Source organism: Alexandromys fortis, unplaced genomic scaffold, assembly GCF_014885135.2.
Source record: "Alexandromys fortis isolate MF-2015 unplaced genomic scaffold, M_Fortis_MF-2015_v1.1 scaffold_203, whole genome shotgun sequence".
Lineage (NCBI taxonomy): Eukaryota > Metazoa > Chordata > Mammalia > Rodentia > Cricetidae > Alexandromys > Alexandromys fortis.
Window position 1 is genome coordinate 2,107,839 of NW_026068080.1, and position 17,725 is coordinate 2,125,563.

Genomic DNA, 17,725 nt, shown 5'->3' on the forward strand with positions numbered 1-17,725 from the left:
GAATACACAAATCTGTGATTCAGGAGATAGACAGGTGGGTACTAGGGGCTTGGGGTAGGAAAAAGGAACAGAGAGTTATTTAATGGGCACAGGATTGTAGTTTCAGAAGACTACACAGTGCCCTACAAAGAACAGGGGGACAAGGAGCACAAAAATGTGCTTGACTAAACCGCAAGTTTCATCGTGGCAAAGACGGTAAATTTCATGTTACATCTATTTTACTATGGTTTAAACAAACAAACAGAAAGGGAAGAAAATATCCCAAAAACTCCTTGTGGGCAGTAAAATTCCAGATATTACTTGAGAAAACTCTCTGAATCACAATCATCCTATTGTTCATTTGTCTTCTTGAAAAATAAAGTATACCAAAACACATCAATTCCCCTGGGGGCGGGGCAGCAGAGAAGCTCAGAAACACTTGAGAAGAATGCCCTCAGGCAAGACTGCGCTGTTTAGTGCGTGAGGAAGGGGTTGGACGTGTTCCTTTCAGACCCTCCACGGTTACATATGAGGAGGCGCCTCTTACAGAGATTCCAGTTCTGTGGTTCAGAAGGGGGATGGTATCTCAGAAGGGGGATGGTATCTCAGAAGGGGAATGGTATCTCCTGGCAAGCCTGACGATTGAGTTCCACCTCCAGGACCCGCACAGTGGAAGGAGGGAACCAACTCCTCGTCTAGCCCCCTGATCACCACACATGCACTGCAGCATGCATGTACTCATGCATTAATAAATAAAGAGTGTAAAGATTCAAAAAGGAAGTCTTGCCCTCTGCATCCATCCAGTTTTTATGAGGCTTTGGAAGGGTGAAATTACAAATGTGTCTACCCTTCACGCATGCCCCACGGATAACTCTGAAGACAACCCAATGTGAAGTCATAAGCTTACCCAATACATTATGAGGTTTGGTTTTTGCAGTTTTGGTTTTTTTTTTAGGTTTTATGGGTCTGTGGTGTGTGTGTGCGTGTGTGTGTGACACAGTTGCAAGGTTTCCAGTATGAACTTTGGTAGATGACAACATGCTGTTAAAATGTAAAAGGGTAAAGAACATTCCAGTCAAATTATTCTTCACTAATGATCCCGTCCCTAAAATTGTCTTCCTGGGAACTATGAGGTTATGTCCAAGCCCAGAGTGTCAACGGGCACTCAGAAGGAATTTCGGATGGACGAGTTTAAAAAACACAGTGCTGGTGGCAACAGGGCTGAGTTAGAGCTTCCCCTGGACCTGCAAGTGGGAGCTATTTCTATTAACTAGAAGAGTCTTCACAGCCAAAAGATAGCTGAAGGCCACAGAGGGGATTCCGTGTCCCTGTGAGGGTTTGAATGTGAAATGTCCCTCACAGGCTCTTGCGTTTGAACACTTGGTCACCAGATGGTGGCACTGTTTTGAGCCTCCCTGTGTCATGGGGCCTGACTGGCTAACACAGGCAGGCTTAAGGGCTAAAGCTCTGCCCACTTTGGGATGAAGTCTCTCTGCTTCCTGGCCCAAACCCTTTAATAAGCAACTCCCTCTGGCTCCTGCTGTCACGGCTCAGCTCAATGCCACTCCTTCTCCACCATATTGGACTGGGCTCCAGCCCCCACGTCATAGTAGACCACTGTCAAGTAGGCAACACACAATGAGTGATACATCTGTCATGTTTTGCATTTTCCCAAAGAATAATTTGAATTTTTATCCTAAAAATGCCTGACCCTGGTGGCCTCCCGTGACAGGCCTCCCGCAACTACAGGCACTTGCAAGTTCTCCCAGCCTGGATGCTGGTCTAGCTCTTTGGAGGAATGACTAGCTACCCAAAACTTCACAAAAACACATGAAGGACACAAATAAGAATATGAAAATAGAGTCAGTCAGTAACGGTGCGCATCTTTAATCCCAGAACTTGGGAGGCTCAGGTAGGAAGATCTCTGTGAGTTCAAGGCCAACCTGGTTTATAGAGTGAGTTCCAGGACAGCCAAGGCTACACAGAGAAACCCTGTCTCAAAAAAAAAAAAAAAAAAAAAAAAAAAAAAAAAGATGTGTGGGACTGGAGAGATGGCTGGGTGGTTAAAAGTAACTGTTCTTCCAGAGGACCCTGGTTCGATTCCAGCACCCACATGGTGGCTGGCAAAATATCTGCAACTCCAGTTCCAGGGGACCCAGCACCCCTTTTCTGACCTTTCAGATACTTCCCTACATTGTCACAGACATACAGGCAGGCAAAAACATTCATGCACACAAAATAAAAATAAATCACACACGCACACAAAATAGGTGTCTATTTCTAGGGCAATCAAGACTGGGAGTCATTTAGCAGGGCACAGCTCCAAGACCAGGGCTAAGTCTTTGGAAATGGGAAACTAAATTCCTGGCAAGGGACCTCCCACTATGAAAACTAACTATCAGTTAAGGAGCCACAGGATGGCAATGTTACTTTTCTTATTTGGAAACTGGGTAGCTGCTGCAGTGTGATCGCAGGGCTCCTTGGGAGATCCAGTTGTTTTGTGACAGCTCGAAGGCTCTTGTGTCGTGCAGGGATGCTGTTCGCCTCCTCTGGACCAAGGACTCTAACTGCCCATTGGTGATGTCAAGGACATATCGAAGATGACTTGTTCCCCCTCCCATTCTGTTATCTCTCTTGGATTCATAAAGAGGGAAGTGTGGCTACACCCGTATTCCCTCACTGCAGTTTTGAGTTCAATAAGGCAAAACATAGAAGGGATGTTTGTAAGGGGGTGAAAAGTTGAAGAATCAAGCTCGAGCCTCCCCCTCCATGAACATTCATAAGTCCAAGGGAGTAAGCGGTCTTCCCCTGAGCCGGTGTGGGAGTGTGCCTGCGCTGTGAAGAGACTCCGAGAGAGATGGTGTGAACAAATGGCGTCTGCGGAGGCCGGGAGAGAAGGGGCTGATATGATCAGCTGGCAGGAGAGGAACAAGGGCAAAGGAGAAGTTTCTACATTGTTACTTGGAGGAAATCTGAAAGAAACTACTTTGCACCCATATGGTGCCTGGTAAGGAAATGCGCCACCTTCAGGTTGGCAGGCGTCGAACCCAAGGGCAATCGAACCGCTGGATGATACAAGCTCCGCCTTCCCACCCAACAAAAGGAAGCCTGACCACTTCTCACTTCTGAAAATGAAGGCAAGGCCATGAGGTTACTCCCAAAAGACATCTGAGGGCAGTAAGAAGATAAGGCTGTGGTGAGGAAGCAATATCTTCAGGGAAGAAGAAAAAAAAGCCCTACAATAAGCAAAATGCACAAATACATACGTTCATATGACAATCAGTTCTCCTGAAACCTGGCATTAGCCAGTTTATAGCACTGCTCGGTTTGTGTGTTTCCATGTGTACAGGTGCAACATTTTTAAAGTAACACATATTTCAGGTGACTCAGAAACTCCACCAGACTGTTTGACTTGTCTAAGATGCCTAAAACAAGCTTCACTGTCACATAAAACTCCACGATACGTAAGGGCACATCTCCACCATCTTAAAAAAATGCAAAGCATTCTAACACAACCTGTTGAAGACACCTAATATGGAAAATCTTTTGTCTCCACAGAAGCAAGAACACTGCCTTCTGGGAGCTGCAGAGATAACTCGGTGGTTAAAAACACACAGTGCTCTCAAAGAGGACCAGAGTTCAGTAACCAGTGTGCATATCTAGCCACCCCAACGCCCTCTCCTGGCCCCATTGGGAACTGCACCCATGTGTACAAATTCCCACACAGAGGGTACACATGATTTTTTTTTTTTAAAGAGTGCTTTCTTTGGTGCTTTTAACGTGTATTTCTGATCGCAGGCTCGGTTTTATCCATGGGTGCATTTTTATGAAGAGTTTTTAAAAGTAAGAGCTCCTGCAAAGCCCAGAGTCACTGGGCTGTGTGCTTGGAAGACACCGGGGTCCGTTAGTGCTCACAGGTTTGCAAACACTTCTAAAACGGACTAACAGGGTATTCATCCCAAAAAGAGATAAGACAGTCATGAAACTGGGTAACCTTCCTGAAAGAGGGACTAAAGTTAGTGGGAAAGACGAGATGAGGGCGGGGTAAGGTGGAGAGAGTGTCTACAGTACAAATCAGACCACTTGAGTTTGGATCCCTAGACCCACATAAAAGCCAGACTCCGTAACACAAGTGTCCGTGATATCAGCGCCCCCTACAGGGACATGGGAGGCGGAAACACGAGAATGCCTGGAATGGGCCGGCTAGCCTAGTGAAAGCATCAGTGAGCAGAAAGAGAACCCGTCCTGAACAAGGTGGAAATCAAAGATCATTATCCGAGGTTGTCCTCTGAACTCCACACAAGCACCGTGGCACACTCACAGACATGCGCACACATGCACTCCTCGCACGCGCGCACCCCACACCAAAAAGATTAGATGAAGATCAGCGAGCTTGTGTCCACCCTCCAAAGAGCGAGACTCGCATCCGGGCTGCTTGCACGTGCTGCTGGTTCCCAGAGGACCCCAAAGGCATCGCAGGTTGGACGGAAAGGACATTCTGTGTGGTCAGCAGATGCTATGCATTGGTTAAGACAGAGAACACGCTGGGAGAATGCAATTGTTGCCTTGAGAGAAGCAGGAACCTAACAGGATCAGCTATATCCTGGACCAATTCTGCCGCACCAATGGCGTATGCCATGTCACCACTCTAGGGTTCCATTTTTTTTAATCTATAAAATGAGGAAGATGAATGGCCCCAGAGAGTTCTTCCAATGATATATATTTAAGTTTGCACTTTTATAAATACCAGAACTCAAAAAAAAGTCCATAAATGACAAAGTTATCATACACATCCAACAAACACTTTCGACTTGCTCAGTACCCCTTCCAGGCACCGCCACCATCTCCTGCAGCCTACAACAGCAGGCAGCATCCCCCTGACAGCCATCACTTTACCACGGATGAACAGTGATGCTGAGTGCATTGACCAAGGTCAAGAGCTAGGACAGGATCACACGTCCAGCCTCCTCCGTCCCTGTGGCTGTGCTAAGCTTTTCATGGAGAAAGCAAGCTGACTTTCCTGGGAAGAATGCCAGAGGTTCCATCCTCCCCACTGAGAATATACTGGAATATTAGAATAACAACTTTGGAGACGGAGGTCTCTCCGAACCATTTCAGGACCTGGCTAGAAACATGAAAACCCAGAGAAAGGAGCAACAGGGAATTCTTCCCGTTTTTTAACGAAAGAGAAAAAATTAGGGATGGGAATTTGGGGTTTCTTTAAAAATTACATGATGGCTGGAAGTTAATCTGGCATTTCTTCGTTGGTTTGTAAGTTCTGTTTCCAATCACAAAAACAGACAGCTGAGGAGGCCTAAATCGCATTTCAGTGAATTAGCATCTTGTCCCAGAGAATCTATCTCCCTCTGAACACAGCGTAGAACCCAGGCTGGTCCTGTGTAGCAGGAAAAATTCTCAGTGTTAAGAGCAAATTTGTCAGGAGCCCCTACATGGCTACCTGAGGTGAAAGGCTTCAAGTCCAGCAACAATCATCAAACATTGGTAATATTAAAAAAAAAATGGCATTGAGCTCTACAGAAAGGATTTGGCCATACCCTGCCAGAGAGAGGCAGTGGCAGGCCCAAGGCCTCACCTTCTTTTGTCAACTCACACACCTTACGAGACTGAAGTCAGTGCTAATAAACTTGCCAGTGAGTCTGCGTTACCTGGAAAGAAGGTCCTAGCCCAAGCCTGTACCCCAGTCCCTGGGAGGCGAAGCAGGGAAAACACAAGTTTAAGCACAACCTGAGCTGCAAAAACAAGACCACGTCTCTAAACACCAAAGATTAATTTTTTAAAAAGTGAATAAAAAAAATGAAAGGAAGATTCTGATTTCTAAATCCTGGCTATAAGAGCTTCGTGCCTTGCAGAAAACACGAAAGCCAAGATGACAGCAAAGTCCCCCAGGATCATTCCCCAGAGTTAAGACTCATGAAGGAAGGAGCTGTATAAACAGCAGGAATCACGTTGTTCCCCCTACCTGTCGATGATGACAGGGTCTGACGGAGTCTCATTCCGATTCCCGCAGCTCTTCTTCTCGCAGCATCGACTGTAGGGGGGGAGGGAATCAAAACGATGAAAGAAACTATGTCAAACTGAAAAAGTTCAATGAGCATACCGCGTAGGAACATTCCCAAATGGCCAAAGTAGCCTCCGGACTATAAACCACACAAGAGCAAAACTTCGGGACAATGCTCTATTTATTAAAAAAAAAAAAATACCTGAGTCCAAACTCATTCAAATTCTCCATCTTAGGAGCTGGCGGGTCTCAGCTTTCCTGAGAGGCATATCTGTAACTTAACTACAGATGTTTGGATCTTAAGGTCTACCGAGGTCACTTCCGGGCTGACACATGAAGATTTTATGAAAGTGTATGTTAAGTCTTTATATCCCAATAAATATTTAAAGAAAGAAAGGGTGTAGGGATGTATTAAAATGTATAAAAGTGAATAAAGAAAAAGAAAAGGATGATCTGATTTCTAAATCCTGGCTATAGACCAAAAATAGCTGCCTAGGTTGTTGTAAACCTATTGACCTACCAGCTTTCTCTGGAAAACAGGGTGTCCTTTCTAAGCTTTTATTTATCCACTCTTTGCTGTCATTTTCCAGATGAAGGAAGAAAATGAGAATTTACATATTTTAAGTTGTATAAATTTTATATATTTTGTCAAAATGGATGCATAAAAAAAGAAAGCTATGCATTTTTAAATCAGGAGGAAATGAAACACCGAACTGGAGAACAGTAACTAACAATTTTCAGAACAGAAATAAGACTTGAATGCATCAAGTCCCGGTCCTAAAGTCTCTGCCTCCCAAGGTGTTCGCTCTGTTAAGTACAGGGAGCCTGGTAGACAGACAGACAGACAAAATGACAGACAGAGAAATGCTGAAGGGGTAAGGCCCCCAAAGCAATTACAACAGCAAGGAAAGGCCCAAAATGACTTAAAAGAACAAACATATTGGTCCCAAAGTATCAGTTCAAAGTCAACAGACAAGGGTGAGAAGACCAACAGGGTACATGTAATCCAACCAGTGTTCATCAGACAGCGGACACTTGAATGCTCACTATCAAGAACGGTTGACTTAGCTTGTAGCCTTGACACAGCTCATAAGAAAATCATGGCCATCCTACCGGTTGGAGAGATCTAATACATGTTTTAATAACCATCCACGTGTGTGTGCTGCCCTGCTATGGCCGCTCTGCAGCTCAAACCTAGGACAAACCTAGCCCCTGAGAAATCGCTGGACCAGGAATAAGCAGCCTGATGCTACCCCTTCGCTAACTAACAACCAGCACTCAGTCCCTTATCTGAGTTTTGCTTCCCTTCTCCTGAAAGCATTTGGGTTGGTTATCTTTAGAAGGGCTTTTAGGGTTAAGCAGATGAGGATGCAGCTATGAGAGTTCATGCAAATTATAACAGTACAAAGAGAAACAGGAAGGGAGCCCGTGTGCCAACAAGGGATCCCAAGATGTGTGCCAGCGCAGTCGGGGATCTGCTCAGCCGCCCTCTGCAGCCTCCACAGAATTAAACAGAAACAAACAATGGAGGGGGTGAAAAGATGGCTCAGCAGTTAAAAGCACTGATGGCTCTTCTAGAAGGCCCAGGTTCAATTCCCAGCACCGCACAGTGACTCGCAATATCTAGAACTCCGGATCCAGGGAAAGTCGATGCCCTAGACAGCCGCCTAGGGCACCAGGCATGCATACCGTACGCAGACATAAATACACGCAAAACACCGGCAGAAAAAGGAGTTTTGAGTTGGTTTGGTTTTTCCAGACAGGATTTCTCTGTGTAGCCTTGGCTGTCCTGGAACTCACTCTGTAGACCAGGTTGACCTTGAACTAAGAGATCTGACTGCCTCTGCTTCCCAAGTTCTGGGATTAATGCTGGATTAATGGATTTCTTGCCGCTATGTCTGGGCAAGACATTTTTTTAAGATTTTGTTTATTCTACTTTATGTGCATGAGTGTTTTGCCTGCATGTATGTACATCACATGCATTCTTAGTGCTTACAGAGGGCAGAAGAAGGTATTGGACATGTGTCATGCTAGAAACTGAACTTGAGTCTCTTCGAGAGTGGCAAGCGCTCTTAACTGCTGAGCCATCTCTCCAGCCACCCTTTTCTTTTTAAATGAACATTTACGAACTTTTGCAATGTGTCTCTCTTACCAGAGAGACACAGATTAATCAGTGGGCAACTGTACCACCCTCAGAGTGTAAAAGGCCCTTGGGAGACATTAACGCCTGCTCATCAAGTGGGCACAAATGCAGCTCTAAGACATGTATCAAATTAGTAAATATTAAAAATTGTCTCAACTCTCCTGAATGCCAGTCTTTGCCACTGGGACTCTCTGAAATAATATTTGACCTTTGAAATTATATTAGATCTTAACTTTTAAAATTTCAATTCATCCCAAGATTAACACCCATAAAAAAAAAAGAAAAAATCCTGGCCAGCTGTACTTCCGCCTCCCAAAGCCCTTGTATTCCCCACAACCCCGTACCCACTGCGCCTCCCACCTCTCCCATCTCCGGAGTATTCTTTCTGCCGATGTGTTACCGTTAGCTGGTCAGTCAAAACAACTTTGTACAGTTCTACAGTTTCAAGAGCCCCCCCCACATACACTAGCTACCTAAAAACCTCCAAAACCAAACTCTCCTTCAGCATCACCGGCTTGTCAGCCTTGCCCCCACCCACATACGTGCGCAGCACTGGGTGCAGTTTAATTACAATCACATATGTCCTCAGAATGTGCCGATCTGTTTGGTTTGGGGAGGAATGATTCTGAGGAGGCCCATAAGTTTGCAAAATTGCTCAGCTGAATTCAGCTGCTTTCCACAGGGATTTCCTCTGTTGTAAAAGAGGGAAAAAATTATTTAAAAAAAAAAAAAGTTAGCTTGTGCCAAAGTGGTCCATGTCGGGGAGCAAGGGAGGGAAGGAAATGGCCTATAGAGAAAAAAAATGCAGAGGAGCCGCTGGGCTGACCCTTTATTTCTAAAAGGAAGGCCCTGCAATAGTGCCTCTTCATGTTAGCACATTGCAGAGAAAAGATATAGACATTCACTGGGCTACTGAATTGCAATAGTAAAAATATAAACATAATAAGAAGTGGTTGTATTGCCCCATTTGAATACTCCTTAAGGTTTCTCGGGGTCTCTCAGTTAAAACAAAAATTCCTTTTCGTGTGTGTGTGTGTGTGTGTGTGTGTGTGTGTGTGTAGTGTGTTTAAAGAAAGTTCTTGTCAATATGTTCTAGCTGTGTTGGATTCTTAAGTGTTAGTCAATCCTGGCATTCCTGAGAATCAAGGGAAGCGATGAACCCAGGACACGTAGAACCACAGCCCACCAACACTGTGGGTAGCTGGCACTCAGGAACGGGTCCCTGAATCACCCAGGTGACATTGCCTGGTTTTCTTTCCCTTCTAGAGGAAGCCTGAATGACCGGCTTTAGGTTCGTCTACTTTGTTTCAAAGGCTCTAGGGTTATACTCCAGTGAGCAGGCCTCTTAGTCTGAAGTACCTGAGAGGAGATTTTATGTTTTGTTTTGAACTGATAATGAATATAAAATGTGAAAAGATAGATAGATAGATAGATAGATAGATAGATAGATAGATAGATAGATAGACAAGAAGACTAAACTTCAATAGGTTAAAACTACCCTAAGGGTTTGGGAAGGTTTCTTCTCTTTCCCCAGTGTGTGAAACTGAAAGCCGTCTCTCTGTCTCCCAGGTTTAGATTATCCTACAATTTATTTGGGGCTCCTTCTGCTGGAAACACTCTCAAGTTGCTCACAGGCCTCTCCTTCCCAGGGACTCTTTGAAGCGGGGTGTGGTGGGGGGGAGAAAAAGTAAGGCTGAGAGGTTGGGGCTGAAGAATTTTTATCGCAGTCCTGAATCTTACCTGAATTTTTTTGTTTTTCGAGAAAGGAGGAAAACGAGAAAAAGAAAGATGAAAAGATGACTGGGGAAGAAAAAAAAAAAAGCCCTGGTCTCGGTCAGAGGGAGTCTAGCAGCCCAACTCCAACCCGAGATAAGCTATCGTGTCCTTTTCCTCTGCAAACTGCTTTTAAAATTCAGCCCTCAACTTTCAAAAATCTGTCTCTAATTTCAAACTCAAATAAGCGCCCAGCATGGTGGCTTTTGTTTTGTTTTCTTCTCCCCAACTCCTCCCTGCGATTGCATAACAAAAGTGTCTAAATTCACACCATCTGGCCGATAAAGACACTGGCCCCACTGCCCGGCTGGCCCATCTGATTAGGGCCCTGTCTAGCCCGCGCCTTGTGGCGAAAAGTCACAGCTGTGGGGTTTGCTCGCGCTCAATACAACTCTGTTATTAGCCAGCTGTAGGCCTAGAGACGACTTCTGTTCAAATTATAATATCTTTTAACCCTCTGAGCATTGAGGGCGCAGGGGTAGCTGGCAGCAACGTAACACCTAGATATCTCCTTGCTAATAATTGGCAAAATGAGCTAAGGTGGGGGAAGAGCCGAGATCACTGGGGAAGAAGGGAAAAGTTATTCCTGAAGAGATGAATTTTGCCCCTTTGTTTTTGGCACACTCACACACATACCACCACCACCAAAGCCAAAGACCAGCTAATGAACCTTTTGCTAATGAATACAGAACAGCAAGCCATTCCCGGAAGTACCCAGGTATGCCAGACAAGACCATGCGATTAAAGTATATGTACTAATTAGTCACTGAAGAACTGGGCGTCTCCATCACTGACAGCTGGAGCTGACTGGTCCAAGTGAAGGAGAAGGACAGGTTCCCCTTCCAGGAGAATCAGTCCCTTTAACTGATGAGAAGTTCCCCTGTGACTACGGACTCACCTATCTCTCATCTCCCAACACACACAGACACACACACACACACAATGCAGACAGTAACCCGTCCAACCGATTGTTTTTTCACCCATAATTAATATTTCCCCGCATCTTCCCCGCTCTCCACTGCAGAGAAGTTACAGTACATTAAATTTTCATATTGTGTTACTAATGCAGACTAAACTAGAGGCTTTAAAAATTGATGCTGCTATTTAAACCGCATAAAACAAGGAGGATTTGATTAGGTTTAAAAAATAAAAACATCATCCTTAACTACAGCTTCATGGAGTGTGAGAGCATTATTTAAAGTGATGGGGGGATTCCTTAGACAATGGCTACTGGGGGGATCTTTCTTTCTTTTAAGATTGTCTCTCCAGACAGGGATACTTAGAAGTGTAGAGAGAGAAGAGACCTCCTTTTGACTAGCCAACCAAATCAAAGCACTGTGACTGTGTCGTCTAGGTATGGCAGGCAAGTACCAGGAAGACCAGGACTTCTGACCAGACCTGTCAGGGGCTGGGAAGTAATGGAGTCGCTTACCCATTGCCCAGGCCCTCCTCAGGCCATGGCACCTCAGTGCCCTGCAGCTGAGGCCATGGCCAGGCCTCAACTTTGCCTCTTGGTGAATTTGCTTTCCTAATACTTGGCCACAACCTAAACAAGCATGTCTGTCTGTTATGATTTCTTACTGGCTGGATTGAGGGGGTAGGGAGGGCTTTAGAGAGCTTCCTAAGGAACGCTTCCTACTAAGTCAGATGACCTGCAATTATCCCCACACAGCCAGGAATGGGAACAACAGTCAAGGAATTGAGAGCCGAGCCGAGGGAAGAGCAGAGGCTTGCCCTCCAGACTTTGGAGACAGGGAGATGTGTGTACAAAACAGACCTTTCCATCTTATACTGAAGGCGTTCTTCCCAGGGTCCCTTGTATGTCCTTCCCCATTTATGGTAGGCGCATTAACACCCTACCCACTAGACAGCACACACTGAGCCCTCCGAAAACATTAGCTGAGAGATAGAATGCAGGGACGAATTCCCCACCACTCCCATCACCAACTCACTTCAACTTAAGTAGGAGAAAGGGGGCAATATGCAGAGATCAAAATAGAATGGATTGGGCCCTGAGGGCCAGCAGGAAGACCCAGAACGCCAGTAGACTGTAGTTTTCACAGTGTGGTCCTCTGAATCCATCTTTCCTGGGACCTCAGATGTCTCCAGTATGGGCTTCTCCCTATCCTTGCACCCATTGATTTTCTGCCTTGATTCCTTCTTGAACTTCTTGACCTAAGAAGCCCAGGCATCTCCCAGGAGGGCTGGGACTTAGGATCTGGCCTCCCAGCCCCCTGGTGGTGCCTGGCCTCAGCTGAGTGACCCCAGGGCTTAGTTTTCAGCAGCTAACTCCACAAGCCACACTCATGGAAATCTGTCCTGAGCAGACCGGGAGTCTGGGGGAAGGCTTCATTCCAAATACAACCCCAAGCCCACCCTGATGCCTGCGCAGCAGCTAAGAGTTCCCACTTTGTGGAAGAAACTCTGGGAAGCCAGGGGAATGGAATCCATCTTCTGGTGTTCTTTTCCCAGTCTAAAGGACTATACTCCAAACAACAACCTTAAAGACAAGGAGAGGTCTTCAAAGTCGGCCCAGGGACAAATCGACCAGATGCCTTGGCAAAGCAGCCTCAGGAGCTCCCAGTTTTCTAGACCAGCCCAGGCAAAAAAGCGGGGGCTCTTACCTGCACATCACCTCATGTGTCAGCAGGACTCGGCACATTTCTGGGTTCTTATTCTGCCCCTCATAGGCTATGGGCTGTCAGAAAGGAAGACGCCATGAGACAGAGGCAAAGACAGGGCTTTAGAGCAAGTCCAAAAATCTGTTCCCTCTCACTGCCACCTCGGAGACCCTCCCCACACACACAGAACCAGAGCTACAGCCCCGTCGATATAGAAGTTCGCCCCTTAGTTCTTCTTAGCAAAGAGGGATACCCCTGTGAACCGAAACTTCAGTAATTCTTTGCTGCCTTCAGTCCTTCATTTGCCACGCCTCCCCAACACCTAGCATTCCCCCATAGCAGATGAAAACAGAGGAGGGGGGAGAGTTTTTGTTTTGTTTCCCAAAGTGGGCTTGGGGTGAGGGGAAGTGTGAATCCCCCACAGTAAATCACGCTAGAGGCAGAAGTCAGAGACAGCCCCGGGAGTGGGGAACCAAAGGCAACCGGCTCCAAGGCTCACCTGCTTGGTGACTGAGTCGATGAGCCTGACGTAGAGGTCTTGTTCTGTGCGGACACCTGCAGGGTGAAGGGGGACAGGCGATGGGTGGGCAAGGACAGCAGGAACCCTCGCCCATTCCCAAACCCCTTCCCTGCCCTGGAGCCTGATCCCGTCTGTCCATCAGGCCACAGACTCCGTGATGGAAGTGACCTGGAGGGGGACACCCCTCAATCACCACCCCCAATCAGGACCTGCCCTAGCTGCATACAGTAGGCGGTAGCTAGCCGCTACACCTGGCTGCAGCGCCTGCCCACGAAGCCGCTTACCGTTGCTGTAAAGGAGCTGTAACTTGTAATGGGTGCCATTATTGGTCTTCTCATTGCCTTGTTCCTAAAAACACAGAAACCCTTCTTGTACTTTTTGGTAAACCCCCCCCCACCATGAAAGAAACAGGCTTTGAACAACCCCCATCCAGTTCCCGGGGTCAAAGGGCAAGGAGCAGCTCCCGCCATTGGCCACCTTGAAGGGAAATTTGTCAAGACTTGCAGTCACTTGACCTTCATCAGCCCTTGCCTCTCCCTCTTAAAAAATGTCCTCATAAGTGCACCCCTGCCTCCTCCCGCTGCGCTGCCGTGAAGACCAGACACCCACACCAAGGGCTCGCTTTAAACAGTGCCCACCCAATCCATCTGTCCATACGAAGCCCCTGGGCTTCTCTCAGGGAAAAAAAAAAAAGTGAGTCTGCCTGTCCTTTAGAAGGGCAACATTAGTTCCGCAAAACCGGAGTGAGCAGGCCCAGGGCTGGGGACCTTGGCAACTAGCTACCCTAGGGTTCCCTTTGCACAGCTAAGGAGGCTGGGACCGAGACACAGCTGTTGGGCATGTATTGGTTTAGGTAAACAACCCTTCATTTCAGATCAAATCCAGCCCTCAAATCAGAGTTTGAGTTCAAAGGAGGCACTCTGTCCTTTAGTACATGGTGGGGGGGAGGGGGGGCGGTAAAGACTTTTGAGACCGCGAGCATGGGAAGGCCGACCAGAGCTCCCACGTAACACTGAATTGACCTGCACCCCCTTGCTCTCTTCCCCCGCTGCCAGGTGAAAATGAAAAAATAAATAAATAACCTGGAGACAGACTGACAGCGGCAGCGTTGGTTATACTTTTAAAACTATAGTCTAGAGAACTTTTTCTCCGAAGCCAGTCAGTGGCTTCTACTGACCCCAAGTCTAAGGTGAGCGCGCTGCCGGAATCGCCGGATTCGGAGTGGGACTAGCGGAGGGGCTGGGGGGTTGGGGGGGCATCCACTGAGTTAGAGACTGAGGATGGGAAGCCTCAATTTATCATCCCTGATGATGCGAGGGAAAGTGTCGCAAGTGACAGATGGAATCCTAGGGCTTCGCAAGGAGGGAGTTATTAGGCCCCGGGGCGGGAGGGGGAGCAGGGGGGTCTGCTTACTTTGTCGTTCTCCACAAAGTCCACGAAGGCCGTGCGCTCGATCTCCACCGGCTGTCCCTGCCTGTCGTAGAGCGCCAGGACAAAATGAAAGAAGTTGGATTTCCTCAAGTTAGAGGGTGGTTGCTTTTCAAAGTGGGCCCGGGACAGGGCCACTCCGCTGCACCGGAAGAGATGGCAGGAAGACAGGACGCGGGGAAAGAGTGAAAGACAAGAGAGTTAGGCAGTTACTAACGTGCCCCAACCACACTGCTGAGGGGCCAAGAGATCTACAATCTAGGCCCCAAATACCTGAAACCTTCAGGTCCTTTACCATTTCTGTTAGGAAACGCATTCCCTTAGAGGAGTTGCCATAGGCACCTTGCTTCCAGCGCCCAGTTCGTTAGACAACCTCCCAGAATCCTGTCGCCAGGTCTCTAAGTCTCCTTGTCCGGCCTTTAGTGCAAGCGAAAGACCAGAGCTGCCAGCTAAGGTCCTGAGAAGCGAGTCTAAACCGCTGACGCCTGTCCTATCTTCCTGCAGCCTCCTGCCAAACCTCAAATCTCTGACACAGCTTTGGGGGTAGGGGGCGGCGAGATGAGCTTCTTTTGCATCTGAGCAAATGACCCCTTTAATTCCTGTCTAATGAGTTACCAGCCCTGTGACACAGCCTGAAAGACGGAAAGAAGCCTGGAGCCCAAGTCTTGGTCCTCACAGGGCCTCACCCGCCGGTTTGGCTTACTCTACCGAAATTTGCATCCAGAACAGCGTCCGGGCAAAATCCCCAGTCATCGCTGGGGAAAGCGGGCCAGGGGCTGTTTGAGGACCTTCGCCCTCCGGAGCTGCTCCACGTGGAGAAGCCAAAATATTAAGAGGCAATCAAGCGTCCTGGCCAGAGACCCCGGTGGTCAGCTCTCAAGCGTTTTCCCCAGTTCCCTGACTCTGTAGCGCTAGACCCGGAGTCCTCCAGAGCCTTGAATACGTGCACAGGACCTCCCTGTATACCTGTCTCCGTAAGTGCCACCCACATTTAACTGAAAATCGTGTGGCGCCGGCGAACTGACAGATGTCAAGGACAGCCCGGTGGCCCTAAGGTCTTCCGGATTCTTGCGTTTGGCACGGTCACGGTCACTTTTTTGAAGGTGTACATTTTTGGCTAGACTCTGACTGCCTGCTCAAACTTTAGCAAAGAGCATTTTATTTCGGACGGGGAAATAGGAGGACAGGAGGACGGACGATGTCTCTAAGTCCGGCTAGGAGACGAGTCACAGTGCGATCTGCAGAGCTGCCTCGCGCCGGGGCAAGTCCTCAGAGCTCTGTTGTGAGCCGCAGCCTCCGCTAAGTACCATCTGCTTCAGAGACAGCTGAGCATCCCGGCTCCGGAGGGGTGGCAGTTGGGCACCGCAGCCCGCTTCAGTCACCCGGCATGCGGCCTTTGCTTCAGCTCCTTCAAGGGTGGCAGCCAGTTCGTTCTACCCGGGACACCTGAAGATGTGGCATGTCTGGAAATGGGGTCATTTCTCGGTGAGAAGTTCGGGTTTAAGGAGGTTGGCGCGGGGAGCAGGGGGAGAGACGACAGTCCTGGAAGAAGTTTGGAGGCTCTTGAGAGAGTAAGGGAGCTGCCTCTCTTAGACCCGGCCACGAAGGCCACGAATTCCAGTTCAGAAGCGATGCTGCGAAGGGGGACTGGAGTGTCTTCGTGGGATGGAACCCTGGACAAGACTTTACCATCCACACACGTGAAGATTTGGAGTCAAAATCAACTTGAGGAACGCGCAAAATTGGAAGTTGATCTTCTCTTCGGCTCAAGCGACCGACCTCCTTTCTCTTGCCTCTCCCGCGACTTCTCCTGTGCTTCGGTCCTTGCTCGTTAATTTCTCGCCTCGGTTTGTCTGGCCCACTCTCTCTGACCCAGGAACGGCTTGCCTGTCCCCTTAGCCAGAGCTCCCGGCCGCCTTGCTTTCCCCTGCAGCCGCTCAGGCCTTTTCCGGATCCTCTCGCCGCCGCCACCATCTGGCCGCTGGGCTCCCCGAGTCTCGGAACCATCCTGAAAGATGCTGGAGGAAAGGCGCTCGCAGGCGCGTGGAGAAACCTCGGGGTGACCGGGAAGCCGGTTCCGCTGCCAGCTCTGGTCCTCACGCTCCGCTCTTGATTCCATGAGTAAATGCTGAGGCATGAAGCTTTAATGCTACTTCAAAATATTTTTCCCCAAAGAACGGACTGTGGGAAGGAGTGAAGGGGAAACACCTATGACCTCGGTAATTCAGAAACTCCAGTGTTGGCTGCCGGAGGATTCCCCTGGCCACAGAGACCTTCCCGCCCCCGGGAGAGCCCCAATGCGCATGGCCTGGAAGGACAGACGGGGACAGAGAGAAACAGAAAGAGAAGGGGAGAGGGGCACACGGAGAGACAGACACAAGCAGATACTTCCAGAGCACAAGGGCTCCAGTCTCATTACCTCTGAGCCGCGACATTGGCGTCCACCACGCCGACATTCCGGACCCAGGACCTGACCGAATCCATCTCGGCGCCCAGCGACTTTTCTTTCAGAGCTGGTCCTCTTCCTAGCGTATCTTGAATCCCAAACATTTAAAAAGTCTTATCCTTTACTGTCGCCTTAAAAGTGACTTTACGACAACACCGCCCCGGCTTTCCAACGCTGCCAGCAAACGCTGTCCTCCAAAGCAATTCGAGAAAGGGGGCAAGTGACGAAGTTTGGGGCCCTCTTGGAAAGAAATAACCAGTCCACGCACAAAGCACTCAAAGTTTGGGGTTTTATCCTCGGTGGCTTCAGATCTGCCGCCTCGGGGCTTCTACCACCCTAGGTCGCCCGCATCCTTCCAGTTGCAGAGCGTTCTCCTGAAAGTGATCGCAATTTCAAAGCATCACCTGTTCTGGGAAAAACAGGAGGAGATAGATAGCTGTCTAATCTCTCCCCTTCCTCCTGTTTCCCCCCTCCCTGCTCCTCCCCACCGTTCCAATATAGAAAAAAAAATCCCCCACAGGATCAGTTGTGAGAGGAAGGGGAAGACCCGGAGCCCGGAGGAGGCGGTGGCTGAGAGCGCGGTAGAGCCGGGTTGCAGCCGCGCGCGGGCCCCATGAATAGTTACTACAACCCGGGCCGCGGGAGGCGGAGCCGAGGCCCGATAAGGAGCCTCATTTGCATGGACGCCCGGGATTGGCCGGCTCTGGGTAAGCCGGGCGGACGTCCTCCCGCGGCGTTCGCCAAGCTCGGCGTGGCCCGAAGTCCCGGAGGTGAAAGGCTACCGCAAGCTGCAGGC

General features: G+C 48.6%; 1 protein-coding gene across 2 annotated transcripts in view; it reads right to left on the reverse strand.

Moving 5' to 3' along the window:
• Ebf2 (EBF transcription factor 2) overlaps window positions 1–17,508 on the reverse strand; it is a 195,230-nt gene extending 177,722 nt beyond the window's left edge. Inside the window, exons 1-6 of one of the 2 annotated variants that reach the window (XM_050121886.1) lie at window positions 16,903–17,508; window positions 14,469–14,529; window positions 13,340–13,403; window positions 13,035–13,090; window positions 12,539–12,612; window positions 5,960–6,028 (exon numbers count right to left, since the gene is read on the reverse strand). In XM_050121886.1, the coding sequence (XP_049977843.1) occupies window positions 5,960–6,028; window positions 12,539–12,612; window positions 13,035–13,090; window positions 13,340–13,403; window positions 14,469–14,529; window positions 16,903–17,033 (455 nt within the window). In that variant the 5' untranslated portion in view covers window positions 17,034–17,508. Of the gene's footprint in view, window positions 1–5,959; window positions 6,029–12,538; window positions 12,613–13,034; window positions 13,091–13,339; window positions 13,404–14,468; window positions 14,626–16,902 lie in introns of both variants that reach the window. The other variant, XM_050121885.1, reaches the window with a different exon arrangement.
• Window positions 17,509–17,725: the final 217 nt, after the last annotated feature.